Below are 17184 nucleotides of genomic sequence, written 5' to 3'. Positions count from 1 at the left end.
CTATGAGGCGCTTTGGGCAGGAATGTACCAAGGGCGCGGAGGGAAAGGGGGGTAGCGAAGACAGGCGCGTGACAAGACTGCGTGTGGGGGTCACGTTCGAAGGGACTCAGCGTCGGCTCTCGGTCCCGTTGTTCTGCAGGACCGTGCAGGACCACGGTCTCATCGAGGCGCCCCCTCGCCAGGGGGAAAAGCAGGGAGGAGGCGCCGGTCCTCCTTAAGCCCTTCCTCCGGCGGGATGGGGATGGGCCGTCCCACCGGGCGCGCGCCCCCGCCCCCCCGCGCGCCGCGTTCTTCCCGGATCGCCGCCACTGCTGGGTCCGCGGGGCGCGCGCGCGAACGGGCGGGAGCGGGGGCGGACGCGGAGCCTCCCGGCACCCGCCAGACATGTCGGTGGCGTTCGCGGCCCCGAGGCAGCGGGGCAAGGGGGAGATCACGCCGGCCGCCATCCAGAAGGTGAGGAGGGCGCGAGGAGGAGGGCCCGGCCCGGGCGGCCCCGGGGGCTGCAGATGCCGCTTCCTGCCGCGCGGGGAACGGGGGCGGCCCGGAGCGCCGAGGCCCCGGCGGGGAAGGGAGGCGGCCGGCGCTAGGGAGCACTGGCTGTGCCCGGGGCTCGGCCCCGGCGGGGCGCTGCCCCTCTCTCTGCGCTTGGACACTTGTTGGAGGGTCCCGGGGCCGGCGGGAGGCGCAGGGCGGGGGCGGGCGATGTCCCTGGGCCCCTCCAGCCCTCATTTTACTTCCTCCACTTGGGCTGCCCCGATTGCCCCCGCGGGCCTGAATTAACCCGAGAAGATTCGGCCTGGAAGCGGAGGAGTTGAGTAAGTCCTTCTTGCGGGGGGGCCCTGGGAGTGGGACCGCAGCCGGCTTGTTCCAGACCCTGTGCCTGACTCCGAGCGCTGCGGGGTAGGCGGCGGCTCCAGTTCCCCAAAGTTGGTCGGCCTGGTAGTTAAGGCTGCCTCCCACTGAACCTTAGGTGTGATTGAAGAAGAATATTGCGGTCGGAGCCAATGACAGCGGCTCCGGACGACTCCATTTCAGCTTTTGTGGGAGGGAGCAAGTTAACTCTCTAAAGTGATGAAATAAAAAGGACATACAGGATTTATAATAATCCACAGTGTTTTGTGTCAGCAGCAACAAAGGAGCATGTTCAAGTTGACTGCTAGCTTTGTGGTATTTGGAAACTTTACTGAAGACTCGCACCATCATTGGTGTGGATGGCCGTGGATCAAACAGATTTCAGATTGCTGCCAGCTCCTTGCGTAGGGGAGTCTTTTGGGTAGATAGAGCTAATGCCTGATTTAGTAAAGGATTAGAGCCTCAACAAAGTAGGTGTTGCAGCGATATGGACGTCAGAGAAGACCCCAGTTATAATGGGGACCTCCAGGCTACTGTTGGAGAAGTTGGTGCTTGGGAATTGTAGATGAAAAATGCATATCCACTGGGTGGAAATCTGCACAAAGGTAGTCAGTAGAGACTTCAGGTCACATGGGGAATACAGATGATTTAAGTTTTTTATGTGCTATAGTCAAACCATTAGTTCAGTGGTGGTGTGCTGGCAAAATCCTAGTGTTAAAGCTGAAAAATTTTTGTAATGTACCTGATCTGTCAGAAGCCCTGAAGGTATCTTCATCCAGCTGGAAACGAGATTGTATTTTGATGGTAGATGTTTATAACTATCTGAATCTTCTATCAGCAAGCACTCAGTTAAACTTGTATAAAACAGTTGTTTGCAGTCCCATCTAGGAAACAGTTATGTTCCTTCTTGTTCCCTTTCCTCTTAGTCCTAGCATTCCTGCCCTCCCATCCATCCCTTCCTCCCCGAGAGGTCCGGCTTACATGGCTGTAGTGAAGAGTGCAACCATCTAATGGGCAATCTCAAGGTCTACTTGTCTGATAAGCCTTAAGAATCTGCCACTTTCCTCAGGATTGTGGGAGACATTCTGAGGCGAGCTTTGATTCACAGCTTCCTTTGCAAGTGCTCCATTAGACTTTGGTATCAAAGGTATTGTCTCCTTTTTCTCCTTTTTTTTTTTTTGTGAAAATGGCCATTGTGTTTCTTATAAAACTTAAAGTTAGTACATGTGTCATGTGCCAGTGTAGCAGTGGTTTGTGATCTTCCTCAGAGAGTGCAGTTGTAGCTTTGCTTGTTTTCTGAGGCTCACACAGTAGCTGAAAGTACTGCAGTTATGTCTGTGTTTAGTGCTTAACAAATGCATTTCCAGATCTAGCAGTTTCAGGCAAAATACTTGCACTGGGATAATTCTAGTCCATTCTGGTAAATTACTGGTTAGAGTTTAAGAAAACTTGTCTGGCTGGCTTATTCTTACATGGATAGAAGTCCTGAGTAGACTGCATACGGTTTCTGGCTCCATACTCTTTTCACAGTAGAGCTGGATTAGGTAGGAGAAAAAGTGTCAGTACTTCTTTTTTTTTTCCCCTCGCTTAGAATTTGTTTGGGAAATAAAGGTTGTGTAATGATGTTGTGCTTTCCTTTTGGAAGGATGAGCCTAGTCATGGCTAGTTTCAACCATGTTTAGAAGGAGATGATCTTTGGGACGTTTAAGATTCTGTTAGTTTTGTGAAATTAAGCAGCTGGGTAAAGGATCTAAACTAGCTTTCCAGTGAGAGAAAGCAAAGGAGTAAATTGATGGAAGATTTTGTGTTTGGCAGTAAATTTTCTGTTGCACTCAGTTGAGTTGGATAACTTGGCTGGTGGCTCAGATTAGCCATGATACTGCTGAATCTTGCTTGATCAGAGTGCAGAGCATGAGCTAGAAAGATGAGTGTGGGCACATGCACTGTAGGAGACCAGGTTGTGCTTTTTTTTCCTGTTTACAGAGCTTGAAACACTCTTGACTTCATGAACTTCTTGTAGAAAGTTGTGAAATCAGCCATTTCCCATGATTTTTAGCACTACTCTTTTTTGGTCAGAAAATTAATTAACAGGTGTTCATTTTCATGGACACTTCTGAAGTATAATAGATTTATTGTGCCCATTTGTCCTGTTTGTGGCCACCACAGGATTAATTCTTGCAGCAGCCAGGAGGGATCACAGTGTGGACCTGGAGATTATTCTGTAGGACCTCACTTCATTTGATGGGGGATGGGGGAAGGGGTCACGTAGTGTGTTGTGGTCAGATATTGTCAGGGGTTCCATGTGGTGAGCACCTGTATGGGAATCATTTGCCTCTCTTGTACCCTCCATTATTAGTATTTTTGCTATTCCCGTTTGCTTCTTATCTCACTGCTGTTTCCAGTAAATTTTTCCTATCTCAACTGGTGATCTTAACCTTTTGTATCTCCAGTTCTCCCCTCCACCCCACTAGAGGGGAGAAGGGTACATGGTTTGGAGTGTTTCAGTGGGAGCACTAAACTGGGGAATACCATTCCTAAACTGTAACACCATTATACCAAATATTTCTAAAATGCAGCTAGTTAGACATTCTCCATGTAAATATGGCCTAGCTTTCCAGCACATTTGCTTTGAACAAATCTGGTCAGCTCAGTTTTCATCAATAACAATTTCAGTGCCTTTTTAAATTAAATTTATAAGCAGTTGCAGGCTTTAGAAGGAGAAGGGAAACTTGGGGCATAGACTTTTAAGTGAATTTCTTGTTAGCAATCAAATGAAGGAATGCAGAAAACTTCTAAAACTTTCTAAGAATTTGGTGCAGAATCAGCATTGTTATTTGACCAGGATGCTTCACAAATGTAGCTGCTGATAGTAGTGCTATGAAACCCTTCAGCCAAAACCCGTGAAACTCATCAGATGGGGGGAATATGGGAGCAAAACAGTGTTCTATAAATAATTGGTGAAGCAGAATTTTCTGGGTAACAACTTTTTTTTTGTTGCTTTTAAAAACTAAGACAAGGAGCAAGACTCAAGACTCAAACTTACCTTCAGTTTCTTTCCAAAAAGAACGTGAAATTTACTCCAAACTTCTTCTTTATTGTTTCAGATGTTGGATGAAAACAACCATCTCATTCAGTGTATAATGGACTATCAGAACAAAGGAAAGACTTCTGAATGCTCTCAGTAAGACCTTAATCCATATCTACTGTGTACTGGGTGAATTTCCATCTAGATGACCATTCTTGATGTTTAGCTTACGTTTCAGGACACCTGTGCTGTGAAGAAAAGTATTGCTACACATACTATACTTAAAATTTATGTGTGGGGGGGGTTTTATTTGCTGTATGAGTATCACTTCTGTCACTGAAATGTTGCAACTTGCCTACTGCAAGTCGATGTCACGATGATGGTGCTCATACAAACTAGGACAGTGTAACAGATCTTTTCCCATTGTTGGAGAGAGGTAGTTTTGTTTGAGCTATTCTCAAAATCATGTAGGAAAGTGGGCCTTTCTGCTTCCTCATGGCATGTTTGAAAACTACCTGCTTTTCACTTGCCCAAGAACAAACTGGCTTGTTTTAAAAGTTTGACTTGCCAAAATATCCGATATGGACTTGCTTCTAGTGGGGCCTTTGGAAAGTGATCTGAGAGAACTATAGAAGGAGTGAATTGTTAAAGAGTGTTATTTTCCCATTACTCTTTTCTGGCATGAGGTGATCATGGCACCCATGTAATCAGAAAAATATGGACAGATAGGACATCTTAGTCCCTTGCCAAGAGAACTGGTAGTCTGGGAATAGGAGTGGGATCATAAATAATAAATGCTTTTGGTTTAAGGGACTACTTTTGTTCACAAGCCTGTAGTTATGTACTTGTAATCTGCTCCAGCTTTCAAGGTTATTTTTGTGACTGTGGGCTAGATATTAAGAATCGGGACTGTGGTTCTCTAGCAGAAAAATTATTCCTTAGCAAACTTTGAAAGCTTGGCGTCCTGCTGAAATGTGGTCACAATTGACATAAATCTATGATATCTTGAATATGAGGACATAATAAAAAGCTCTCTTTCTCTAGTGTTTGTGATGGAAATTACACCAGACACAAGCACACTCCCTATATGTCTTCTGGTGATTTAATTTAAGGCAGGAAGTGAAACAGGTGAAACTAGTGTCACCCAGCTTTACATTATTTTTATACCAAGACAGTAGTAGAGATAGGCATAGATTTGATGGAGACATTGGGAAAGATTGGATAGTAGGTAAGTGTGAGGGAGAGGCTTAAGATTCGTAGTAATGGTACTCTTGTGTCTTGAGTCTTGTTTAGCATAGGTAGTTTTCTGTACATATGTGGAATTAGAGTAAATTCTGATGTTACTGTATTAGTGAATTAAGATTTGTTTTGCTTTATTTTGATAGATACCAGCAGATGCTGCATACAAACTTGGTTTACCTAGCCACTATAGCTGACTCCAACCAGAACATGCAGTCTCTACTACCAGCAGTAAGTACAAAACAGTGTAAAAGTGGGGAATACATTTCATTTGGATTCCTGAAGGGAAGAAAACGGCAAAACCAAACCAAAAACCAACCAACCAAATGTTTGAGATAATGACCAAACACTTGGCCTCTGATTTACTGTACAGTGCATACATGATGCTATCCCTTCGTGCTGTATTTGGAGTAATCTCACTGCTTAGGTCTTGCTTAAAATCTGACTTATTTAACTGAAGACTGTTAGTGTGAATAAGATATGCAATGCAGAGTTATTTGGCCTGCCTCAAAGACAGAATTTTTTTTCCTTGGTTTTTTTTCCCCCCTCAGCTGAGAACTGTAGTGGTATGGCTCTTAGTCAACTCCTACAGCAGTGCTCTTTTTCCTCTTAGATTAGGGAAGGATGGGGGAGTGGGATTTTTATTTTTCACTGGAATATCATCCATTCTCTTGCCTTAGTGGAATGAGGCTGGGTAAATTTTTTCTGCTTTTCTCACTTCTAGGTGAGTCTCAAATTCTTTGCCTTTCTTCTGTATTGGAAAACAACCTTTTTTTTAAGGTGCATTATGATAATATGAAAGATATAAGGGCTCTCAGGCTTAACTTGAAACACTACATCACTTTACATGTCTTGGATATTACTTGCTGTCTTTTCTAAGTCTGAATTTTTTCTGAGTCTGTATTCCTGAACTCTATTTCATACGATGTCTCAAATTTTTCCCCTTTTCCATTGTTTATGGAGCAGTAAGAAAAGAAACAGCAGCATTAAAATGGCTTGCTATCTGTTTGCTTTTTGTGCTAATCAGAAAGCTTGGGGAGTTCATTGTGAGTAACACAAGTAAGTTCTTTGTTTTTTGGTAATAAGACTTTTCTTGAATTAATATAGTCTTGATTCATTTCTGTAATATGAAGCTAAAAAGAATGTCTATAAAACAGCCATTCCTAGATACTAGTTTTCACCAACTGAAATTGAATTACTTTTTCTTTGGTCTCTGGAGAAGTGTTCTCCAATCATTGGTACTAGCGAAGCATCCTTTCAAGTTGGTACCTAGAGGACTATAGAAACAGTGCTTCATTATGTCCAACCTGTTGTGCCTGTAGAGGTTTCTCTTTTTATAAATCCATGCTTGTCGCTGAGGGGGAGGGAGAGAAACCTTTAAGAGGGCTGTGTGTGTTCCTCAACTAATACATTTCTGGAGGCTTAATTCATATCCTGGTTCTGATGACAACTGGAAATGAATTTGACCTTATCCTAGTCCCTGGTGGACAGCCCTGTTGTTAAAGTTGAATGTGATAGCATTCTGTTCTTAAAAGAAAATGAAGATAGGACTGGGAAAGGCTTTTGCAGATCTGGACTGAAGTGTGTTTCTGATTTTCAATGTCAGGAATATGCCATGGTACTGAGAAAAATAACATAGTGTGTGTTTGAGGGGGTAGAGAAGAGTCTCTTTTGGACATGTGAGGAAGGGAATAAAGGTAGCTTCTTGGGTTTTCTTTCAAAAATACTAAATGAAATTTAGATCTTCAGTCTTGCCTAAATGTAGATGCTCTAACATACTAAGTAAAGTCTTTGAAGATTGTCCTGAAATGTAGCATAATCAGACAAGATGATTTTTGTTGGGAGTTTATAGAAAAGTGTTCTTTAAATTCTTTCTGTCTTCCTAGTAGATTTTAGCTAATAGAATTTGGGAACATGTGAGTTATCATATTACCTTTCTTTTTTCAATGCAAGATAAAGTACTTCAGAGTTTTTTCCTCCACTGGCTTTCCATGTAGGAACTGATGAGGCTCATGTTGATTTGGAAGTAGTATGATTCTCATCACCATGCTTGTGTATCAGCAGTTGATCAGTCTTACTAAATTCAAGGTGTGGATGGTAACAGTTAAATACGGAGCAAGATAGTGTGTGTGTGTAGACATCTACTATTACTAATACTAAAATACATGAATTTTATTATACTACTATTGTAGTTTCTTCCCACAGAAGTTAGGAGACCTTGAGCCTGGATAGATTCAGAAGTTGAGTCGTGTCTCGTCTATTCATTTCTGGAAGATTGTTCCCCCCAAGTAAACTATATTTTGTTTTTCATTTAAATCTTACCTTGTTACTATCTTAATCAGATAAATAAACTCAAGAAATTTCACAACTTTTAAAGTGTTTCATAAAAAGTAATAGTTACGTGTTAAAGTGAGGTTGGAAAAAGAATGCTTCTGTTCAGATATCATTCACATTGATAAAAGCCATAAATGACCAGGTTCATTGAAATTTTTAATATGAGCAAAATTACTCTAACCTTATGAGAACTTCATTGTGTCCTCTAGCAATATTCCTTAGACTTAATGCTTTATATTGTTAGGAAAAATGCTTGTAGTTGCCTGCTGTGCCTCTTTCCTTGTCTTTCAGAATTCACTGTTCTAATGAAATGCCTGACTTTGTTTCTGAAACTCTGGTATTGCCGTAGAGAGCAGAAAGTGTAGTGACGTTTTGGTGCTGTGAGGAGAAATGTTTATATAACAGGGACCTGGAAGGGTGGAAAAGGTGAACCAGGTGAAGCAAGTACTGCAGGGTCTGGGTGAAGGGAGCTAGCCAAGCTTTGAAAATCCAGTGTCATAACAAAGCTCCTGTGGTCTTTGTATGCCTGCTAGACTATTAAATTATTACTTTTGGGGTAAGACACCTTCTTTCACATTAAAAGACCTAGTTCTTGACTCAACCAGTCTTTTCTCAGCTGTGTGAACAGCAGCATTATTAAGGGCAGGGCTGTTACGGAGTGTCTTCCCTGCTGGGTAAGAGCAGTGACTAAGTTCACATATGAAGTTGATACAACTTTTTGCTGCCTCTTTTTGAGTTGTGGCAGATATTCTCTTTCTTGGATAACAGTCAAGAGTCTCTTTACCACCACCTTGTGAGATAAGTTAGCTTCCCAAAAAGGGCTTGCACCATGGGGAGCACAACACTTGCATTCTTGTGATTTTTCACTGGTGCTGCTTTTGAGGGAGGCTACAGCAAGATATTGATGTCCTTGAACTGTAGAGAGCAAAGATGCAATTAAAGTGGTGGTGAGGTGTTGTGCGTGCATGTTTCTAAACACATGAAATTTCAAACTGCAGAACAAGAATCTTATCCTCCTTGACTTTTACTTTTTTTGTTTTCTGGAGTGTTTTAGTGGCCTTAAAAAGTCATTGCAGACTACTGAATAAAAAATCCCTAGCTTTTCTACTTGGACATTTTCCCCTCTCTTATATGTCTTCATTTTGCCAAATATTTTTAAGGAAACAAGCCATGACCTTCACTTTATTTAGTATGTAGTGGGAAACTTCTCATTTTATAATGGGCAGATATTGAGGTCTGCAGGAATTATTTGGGAACATTTGTGTGGGGTTTTTGTGGTTTGTTTGGTTTTTTGGGGGGAGGGGTGTTTTCATTTTTGTTTGGTTTTTAATACAGGAAGTGATTTTTTTTCAGGTTTTTTTACTTGCATTCTGTCAGCATGCAGAGCACGAGATTTTGGTGTGTATTTCAAGAAGGTGTTGAAAATGTGCTTCTGATTATGACTCACTTGTGTAACATAGAGCTTTCTTTTATGTTGAAAGTGCCAGTTTCTTCCAGTACTGAGTTACAGTCTGTATGTGTAATGACTTACAATAAAAGTTACTGTGTCCAAGTTCAAGAAGAATCTGGATATTGCATTAAATACTTTTTCTAAATTTCATAATATTGGAAAGGTTATTAATAAACTTTATAATTACAAAAAAAAAAAATTTTCCTTGAGCTATTTCTCTCAAAAATCAAGCTTTTTGTAGGACTTGTGAAATCCCTTATTGTGTGCTGTTCCCGAACTTGTCACACAGGTTAGGGAGCAGTCTGTGCCACTTTAGTTACAAAATACTTTTCTATAAAATAATGACTGCTTTTTATAAACACCTAATATCAATGAGCACTGAAATGCTGGTTATTTCCAAAACAACTGCTTCAAGAGATAGGGAAAAAAACAAACCACAACAAACCAAACTAACACAAAAATAACCCCAAAACCAAAGACAACCACTGCCCATACACAAAATAGTAAAATGCTTCCAAAAATTAACTTGAAGACAAGCTTTCATGAAGTGCTAGTAATGATGTTTAATGGTTCTAAGTTGTGGAGCTCTGCAGGCTAGATAGGAATCTTCAATATAAGCATGGCTTCACTCAAACAAGGAAAACTCTCATTTAATTTTAAACACTTTATTTTTCAAAAGGGTAATGTTCAATCTATGGTTTTAATGTACTAAATGTGTTTGTAGAAAAAAATTGGAGTCTTAAGAACTGAGCTGTGCACTCTGGTTTTTTAGTAGCCTTTATTTTGAACATAAAAGCTGTCTAAAATACATGTTGATTGAAGTACTTTGATGTGTTTTTTCTTGAAAAAAAGGAAGATGGTATTCTGAGAATAAAAATATGACTCAGTTTTAACACTTTAAAATAAAATTTTGAAATAAAACTTCTGTTACTGATGATGAGAGGAATCCTAAATTAATGAGATTCTTCTCCAGTTAGGTACCAAATGCCCGGGAAAGTTTGACGCCTGTGGTAGTGTTGTGGTTTAACCCCAGCTGGCAGCTAAGTACCATTGCTCACCCCACACACCTTCCTTCCCCTTGCAGTGGGCTGGGCAGGAGAATCAGAAAAAAAGGTTGAGATAAGAACAGTTTAATAATTGAAATAAAATACTATAATAAGATTATAATTAAAAATGAGACAGTAAAACCACAGAGCAGTGCTCAGCCTGAGTCTGATGCTCTGTGGTGTGGATTTTCCCTTTGGCCAGTTTGGGTCCTCTGTCCTGGCCATGGTCTCTCCTGGCTTCTTGCAGGCCTTGCTGGCGGAGCCTGGGAAACCGAAAAATCTTTGACTTAGAGTAAGCGCTGCTTAGCAGCAGCTAAAACATCAGTGTGTTATCAACATTATTCTACTGAATCCAAAACACAGCACTGTACCAGCTACCAGGAAGAAAATCAACTCTATCCCAGCAGAAATCAGGACAGGTGGCATAGCAGAAGATCTGTTTGTGGTATGTGCAGTATGGTGCATAATTCTGCATTAGCCTTTCAGAACACAAGTCCATGCCCAATTCAAGTTCAGCTATTTGTAAACTCAATAATAGAGAACAGAGCAAAAGGAAGGTTGAATGTTTCCTGTCAAGAGGCAAGGGAGCTATTAGTCATTACTGGAGCTTGGATTTTGAAGAATAATTGCTCTGATTAAATGTTAAATAGTGCGGGTAGCTTGGGGTGGGTTCGGACGGTCGGGACTGACGGAGATCTCTGAAGTCAGATCTTGGAACATGCGGTTTATTGCAAAGGGCAGGGGTACAGGGGCACTGCTTAGAGCTGCAGCTGGCAGCTCTGAGCAGGCCCAAGAGAGCAAGAGAGTAAGCGGGTAAGTAAAGAGAGAGAGAGAGCGAGAGAGGAATGAGAATGAAGAAGTGAGAGAGAGTGTCGTAAGAGTGTGAGTAAGAGTGGAGTAAGAGTGTCTGAAGTCCTGGTTACAATACAATAAATCATCTTCTGTACTGAATATTCTAATTGTCACTAACCAATCTAATACAAGATACAAATCCTATAGCATTTACATACAGCCTATAAGAGTTCTTATATTACCATAGAGTGTTACATCTTAACTTCTAAAAACTACTCTTTGGACCCCTTCTGCTGAGCTAGTAGGGTCTGCTCTGACCCTTGGACCTGCCTGCAAGCAGAGGGTATTGTTCAATCAAGAGGGGATTACCTTCAGTCGGCCATACCATTGCTTTCCAGTTGTTCAGTAACTAAGACTTGGTATCTCAAAAGGTGGCTTTCATTTCGATGTCGCTTATAGTTTTCATATTCTCAAAATCTTTTGTCAGGCAATCATATTTATAAGGCTTTCCTGTTTCATCTTCCCCAACATCTCCCCTGTTCTGATGAACAACTAAGATATTAGACACAGTCCTACTCGTCATTTTTTGCACACACTGAAGTATACAAGGTACTGCTACTAAAACTATAATTATTACTACTAGAATAATCAAGCCTATTTTACAGAGTTCCCTTAGCCAAGGTGCAAAGCTCCAACCATCAAACAAACTGTCTAGCCAAGACGGGTCATCTGTTGTAATTTGGTTAGCTAGGTCCCTTAGTTTTTGTAGCTGTTTGTGAATAGAAACAGAATGATCGGATAAGTTCATACAGCATAATCCTTCAAAATCTTCACAGCCATGCCCATGTGCTAATAAAAGATATCAATATAAGTTTGGTGTCTATGGCTGGGAGTTGGAGAAATGTGATGATTATCATATGGCCAATATTTATCAACAGTAACATGACCAAAACCTTCTGGAAAAGGCACTCAATAAGTTGAGAAAGGTTTGTCAGGGCTTGTGTCAGATAGACAGATGGTATCGGAGCCTGCAGATTTGGCTAAGGCAACCCAGACATTTGTCTTTGGTTGATTTACAGGTAAAGCTTCGCTGCAAAAACAAAAACAAAAGGTTAAAAGCAACATGCATCTACACAAATAATGCTAAAACTCCATTCTTTTCTTGAGCTGTTTCTGGCAGACGATCTTCTCTCAGTGGTTCTGCTGAGTTCACATTTGGGTGCCGCTTCTCAGCTTCCACTCGCGGGGTCACTGGCTGGAGTGGAACCGACAGCGGGCTTTGATGCGTGGTACAGCTTCACGTTCTTTGCTGGAATCCACTTGGTTCCTTCACCTGTGGAGGGACATGCAAATCCCTTTCCCCACATTATAAGATCATGTGGTCTTTCTATTTTTCCTGATTCTAGATTCTTAATTAAAACTGGGGGGTGCTCTTTCAGTTTTGCTTTTTTGTTGTTTAAGAAATGTCTGAAAATGAGGGGATCAGGCTCTTCTGCAGAGCTGTTCAAGAAATTATAAACATACAAGGCTTTATTCAACCTTCTTTGAGGTGTAGCCTGGGCTTTTCCCCCTTTCTGTTGATTTAAAATGCGTTTTAGAGTTTGATGTGTTCCTTTTAGGGTACTTTTTAGCAGTCGTTTAAGATACGGTGAGCAAATGCCACTGTATCTTACAGCCCTTTTTAGTTCTTTAATTTCGGGAGTGGGGATGGGAGCCCACGTTTTAGGACTGTCAGGCTGTTGGCTAGCTATCACAGGCTTAGCTAATAGACTAAGACTTTCATCTTTATAGATCTGGAGTCTTATTTCATGCCAATCTGTTAATTGAGAATAATCTGAGCACTTTGGAGGATTTTTTGATTCAGAAGGTAGCGCTGACAAACTCTCAGAACTCGTTTTCTCTTTCTGGGTTGCAAGATCCCCGTCACTCGCTGGCAGGACTCTGGGGCTCATTGCAAACAAATCTGGCTGCTTTTCAGAGTTTCCTTGTGTTAGATTTAAAGCATCAGCTCTGGCAGAGGGGCTCTCCGTCCCCCCGTCGCTGGAGCTGCATCATTCCCATCCGTTCCCCCCCGCTCGCGGCTTGTGAGGCAAGGCTGCGCTGCGCAGAGGGATGTTGCTGGGCGGTGGAGGGATACGGCTGTGCGGTGTCGGGGGTCCCCGGCGGAGCCGCGGGAAGATGTGCGGCTGGTCCCGGGAGCGGTGCTGTGGTTGGAGGAGTGTGAGCGGAGTGATATCACTGGTCTGGGAGTTGCAGCAATTGCGCATGCGTGGGTTGCGTCATCAGGTCAACGCGGCAGGCTGTGATGGCGGCAGTCCGTGTGGCAGATGGTTCGGGCAGAGCGGGAGATGGCAGGACTGCAGAACCAGGGGCTGGGGCTGCGGCCGCGGTCAAGGGAGGGGGCGATGGGACGATCATGGATGCTGGTGGCGGTGGGACCGCACTGTTCAGCAGCTGAGAAGCGGGAGGCTGCGGTGGATACGGCAGGGTCCGGTCTGGGGCCACGGAGGCGGGCGGCGGCGGCAGGGTTGCCCTGTCGGCAGGAGATGATCCCGGGGCGGCGGGAGGGAGGAGGGCCGGTGGCTGGATCGCGGCGTGCTGCTGCTGGGAGCTTGTAGGCTGGGCTGGGGTGAGTGGTGGTGCGGCGGGCAGGAACGGCGCTGCCAGAGCAGCGGTGCCGGGAGACGGGGCTGGGGCAGCGGCAGGCACGGAAGAGGCTGCAGTCATCCGTGCAGACACTGCGGCACTGGCACCAAGTGGCTCGCAGGACTGGGGCGCTCCGCGTCCCAGCGCGAGCGATGGTGTGCCGGGATCGGGGAATTGCGCAGGAACGCCAGCAGGGACGGGAGTAGACATAGACGTCTGTGCTGCCACGGGGCCAGGGGACAGCTCGGGGCATGCTGTGTGCGCTTGAACGGCAGGGCAGGGGGGCAGGGTTCCCGCGGTAACGTGCACAGGGGGTGCCGGGGACACCAGCGCAGCCGTGACCGGCGCTGTAGGCACCGGTGGTTCGGGAGCGGCAGGAGACTGTGAAGATGCAGCAGCGACGGACGCGGATGGGACGGTGGCCGCCACCGGCGCCGTGTCGGGGGGGGGGACCTGGGGGGCTGGAAGAAGGGTCGCCGCTTGGCTTTGCGGGGGGCCGGCTATAATGGCAGCCATGGCCATAACCGGCGCGGCTGGGGGAGGGGTAACACCCGTAGGTAGCAGGGGGGTAGCCGCCGCCCCTGCCGGGGTATCGCCGGGGGGCGGGGCCACCATGATGCCAGCAGCAGGGGGTGGGGTAACAATGACGGCAGCAGCGGGGGGTGGGGCCGCGATGACGGAAACGGAGGGGGGGGGCACGTAGGGGCAAGGGGCGGGGCCGCGATGACGCTGGCGGACGGGGTGGGAGAGGCGAGGGGCGGGGGCCGCGATGACGCTGGCGGACGGGGTGGTAGAAGCGAGGGGCGGGGCCGCGAAGATGCTGGCGGACGGGGGTGGTAGAAGCGAGGGGCGGGGCCGCGATGACGCTGGCGGACGGGGTGGGAGAGGCGAGGGGCGGGGCCGCGATGACGCTGGCGGACGGGGTGGTAGAAGCGAGGGGCGGGGCCGCGAAGACGCTGGAACCGAGGGCGGGGACTGCGGGAGCTGGGACAGCGGGGACGAGCGGGATGGCGGGGGCGGGGATGGCAGGAGCGGTGGGAGGGGCCGTAGGGTCCGGTGGGGTGGCTGGGGCCGGGGGTAACGGGTGCCAGGACCGCGAGCGCGGGGGGCGGGGCGGCGCGAGTCAGCCGGACCGCGGGTACTGGAGCCGCGAGGTCCGGCGGAGGGGCGGGGGCCGTGCCCCGTTGCGGGCTCGCGGCAGCAAGGGGCGGGCTCGCAGCAGGAGCCGGGCTCGGTGGGGTGACTGCTGCGGGCGGCGCCTTCGCAGCAAACAGCTCTACCAGCGCTCTGCAAACTGGGATCAGCTGTGCAGCTGCCATATCTCGGTAGGAGACATTATTAAAGAGCTTAACTCCGACTGTGTCCCAGAAGTCTCTTGTAAAGACGGCTGAACGGTCAGCATTTGGGAAATTAACTCGAGTCCATTCTAAAAGATTTTTTAGCTCCTGTTTAGGTAATTGACTTGGACCGGAGCTTATAAGTAAATGCTTAAGTTGGTTATAGAGATCTGTGTCATGGGCAGAGTGGGTTTGTCCCATTATTAGACCAGTATGATACTCACTTAGATGATGTCGCAGGAGCAGTGTCCTTAGTCAGAGGTCCGTCGTGGGGGGGCTGGCCAGGCACTCCAGTAGGTGCTCAGGACGCTGCTTTTGGGTCCTTTCTCAGAGCTCCGGTTTTAGGCATCGCTTGGCAACGGCTTTCCGTGCTCAGGACCTCACGGGTGGGTCCACACTGAGAGCTCCAGCGCGGGCGGTGCTGAGCACTACTCGCCTGTGCTCGGGGCGAGCGGCAGGGTCCCTCCTTAGAGCTCCGGTCGGCACTGCTTAGCAGCGTGTCCGTGCTCGAGGGGTGCCACGGCAAACTTCCTCAAAGAGCTCCAGGTAGCCGCTGCACAGCAGTGGCCGCCTGTGCTCGAGGACTGCCAGGCAGTTCCCTCCAAGAGCTCCAGGTAATCCCCGTGCTCGAAGGCTGCCTCAGCAGAATTATAGAGCTCCGGCTTTTACGATGCGCAGCAACGGTATGCTGTGCTCACGACACGTTCTAGGTGGCTATAACTGGTCTTTTAGTTACCATCCATGGAGAAGTCTCCCACAGATGGAGAAAGCTGAACCGGGCCTTCAATCACGTTGTGCGCCAGACTGTAGGTTCTGGGTGTGGGTTCGGCAATCACGATGGGCGCCAGACTGTGGGACTTTGGTGGGTTCAGTCTGGACCGGGCGTAGACGAGACGGACGGTGACGAGAGATCTCTGAAGTCAGATCTTGGAACATGCGGTTTATTGCAAAGGGCGGGGGTACAGGGGCACTGCTTAGAGCTGCAGCTGGCAGCTCTGAGCAGGCCCAGGAGAGCAAGAGAGTAAGCGGGTAAGTAAAGAGAGAGAGAGAGCGAGAGAGGAATGAGAATGAAGAAGTGAGAGAGAGTGTCGTAAGAGTGTGAGTAAGAGTGGAGTAAGAGTGTCTGAAGTCCTGGTTACAATACAATAAATCATCTTCTGTACTGAATATTCTAATTGTCACTAACCAATCTAATACAAGATACAAATCCTATAGCATTTACATACAGCCTATAAGAGTTCTTGTATTACCATAGAGTGTTACATCTTAACTTCTAAAAACTACTCTTTGGACCCCTTCTGCTGAGCTAGTAGGGTCTGCTCTGACCCTTGGACCTGCCTGCAAGCAGAGGGTATTGTTCCATCAAGAGGGGATTACCTTCAGTCGGCCATACCATTGTTTTCCAGTTGTTCAGTAACTAAGACTTGGTATCTCAAAAGGTGGCTTTCATTTCGATGTCGCTTATAGTTTTCATATTCTCAAAATCTTTTGTCAGGCAATCATATTTATAAGGCTTTCCTGTTTCATCTTCCCCAACAAAATAGTTTTTAAAAAATGATAATAATTTCTCAAGATGCTATAGAAGAGAAAAAAGTGGCTGTGTTGGCACAACTGAAAAGGTGCTGTTGGAAATGAAGAGTCACTCGAGGGAGCTTCTTAACCCAGAAACTACTGATGCCTTGAAGTGGCTCTGAAAACAGAAGGGAGACCAGATTAAGAGAATAAAAGCAGGTATTTATTTGAAGGGCCTTCAAAAGTCAAAAGGGGCTCCACCCAAGATGGACCCTGGGTCCTGGGTTTTTTACACTTTTATAAGTTTGGTCCACTTGCATATCAGGGTTAATTCTCCAATTATAATTTCAGGTAGTAATGTAATTACCTCAAGTTTGCTACCCCCATCAGAGGCTTTAGTTTACATATTCTGGGGCCTTGGACAGCAAGGTGTCCTTGAGTTCAGGCCCAGAGAGGGTTTGTTAGTTCTAGCAAGCATGAGAGGACACTAGCTAACAGGCTATCTGAAGTTTCAGAGTTACGTACTAAGCAGTACAGGATTTGAAAAATAAAAAAGTTAAAACCTAAGGCATCACTACAACAAGAAAAAAATAAACGAAATATGGGAATTAAGTTGTTAGGCTGTTAGGAGTGAATTCAGAGACTACTAGCTGCCACTTTAAACCAGAGGATTGCTCGAAGTTCTGTAAGCTACTTTGCATGTATTGTTAATCAGGTGTGTCCACATGGGGAGCTAGTGCACTGTACACAAAAAACTACTTCTGTTGCCTGTGAATTTCTGTGGCTGATTTAGAAATCAGTAAAAATAGCTGGCAGCTTGAATGAGGAGTATGCTCTAAAGTGTAATTCTTTCATACTTGAAGATGTGATTTGCCTCTCTGTAGTGCAGTATCTGCACAATAAATACCTATTTCAACTGTAGGCAGTTTCCTGAGAGCTGTACCAGCCAGT

At 45.7% G+C, this 17184-nt stretch overlaps 1 protein-coding gene across 4 annotated transcripts in view; it reads left to right on the top strand.

Annotated features, from left to right (window-relative positions):
* Window positions 1–275: 275 nt before the first annotated feature.
* SS18 (SS18 subunit of BAF chromatin remodeling complex) overlaps window positions 276–17184 on the top strand; it is a 49835-nt gene continuing 32926 nt past the window's right edge. For 2 of the 4 annotated variants that reach the window (XM_048289389.1, XM_048289386.1), the window contains exons 1-3: window positions 276–453; window positions 3957–4033; window positions 5263–5347. In XM_048289389.1, coding sequence (XP_048145346.1) covers window positions 385–453; window positions 3957–4033; window positions 5263–5347 — 231 coding nt within the window. In that variant the 5' untranslated portion in view covers window positions 276–384. Of the gene's footprint in view, window positions 454–746; window positions 816–3956; window positions 4034–5262; window positions 5348–17184 lie in introns of those variants that run through there. The other 2 variants (XM_048289388.1, XM_048289387.1) reach the window with 2 other exon arrangements.

The sequence above is a fragment of the Corvus hawaiiensis genome, chromosome 30, assembly GCF_020740725.1.
Source record: "Corvus hawaiiensis isolate bCorHaw1 chromosome 30, bCorHaw1.pri.cur, whole genome shotgun sequence".
In the NCBI taxonomy this organism is placed as follows: domain Eukaryota; kingdom Metazoa; phylum Chordata; class Aves; order Passeriformes; family Corvidae; genus Corvus; species Corvus hawaiiensis.
The sequence above is the reverse complement of the archived record's forward strand: the minus strand, read 5'-3'. Positions and strand labels throughout refer to the sequence as shown.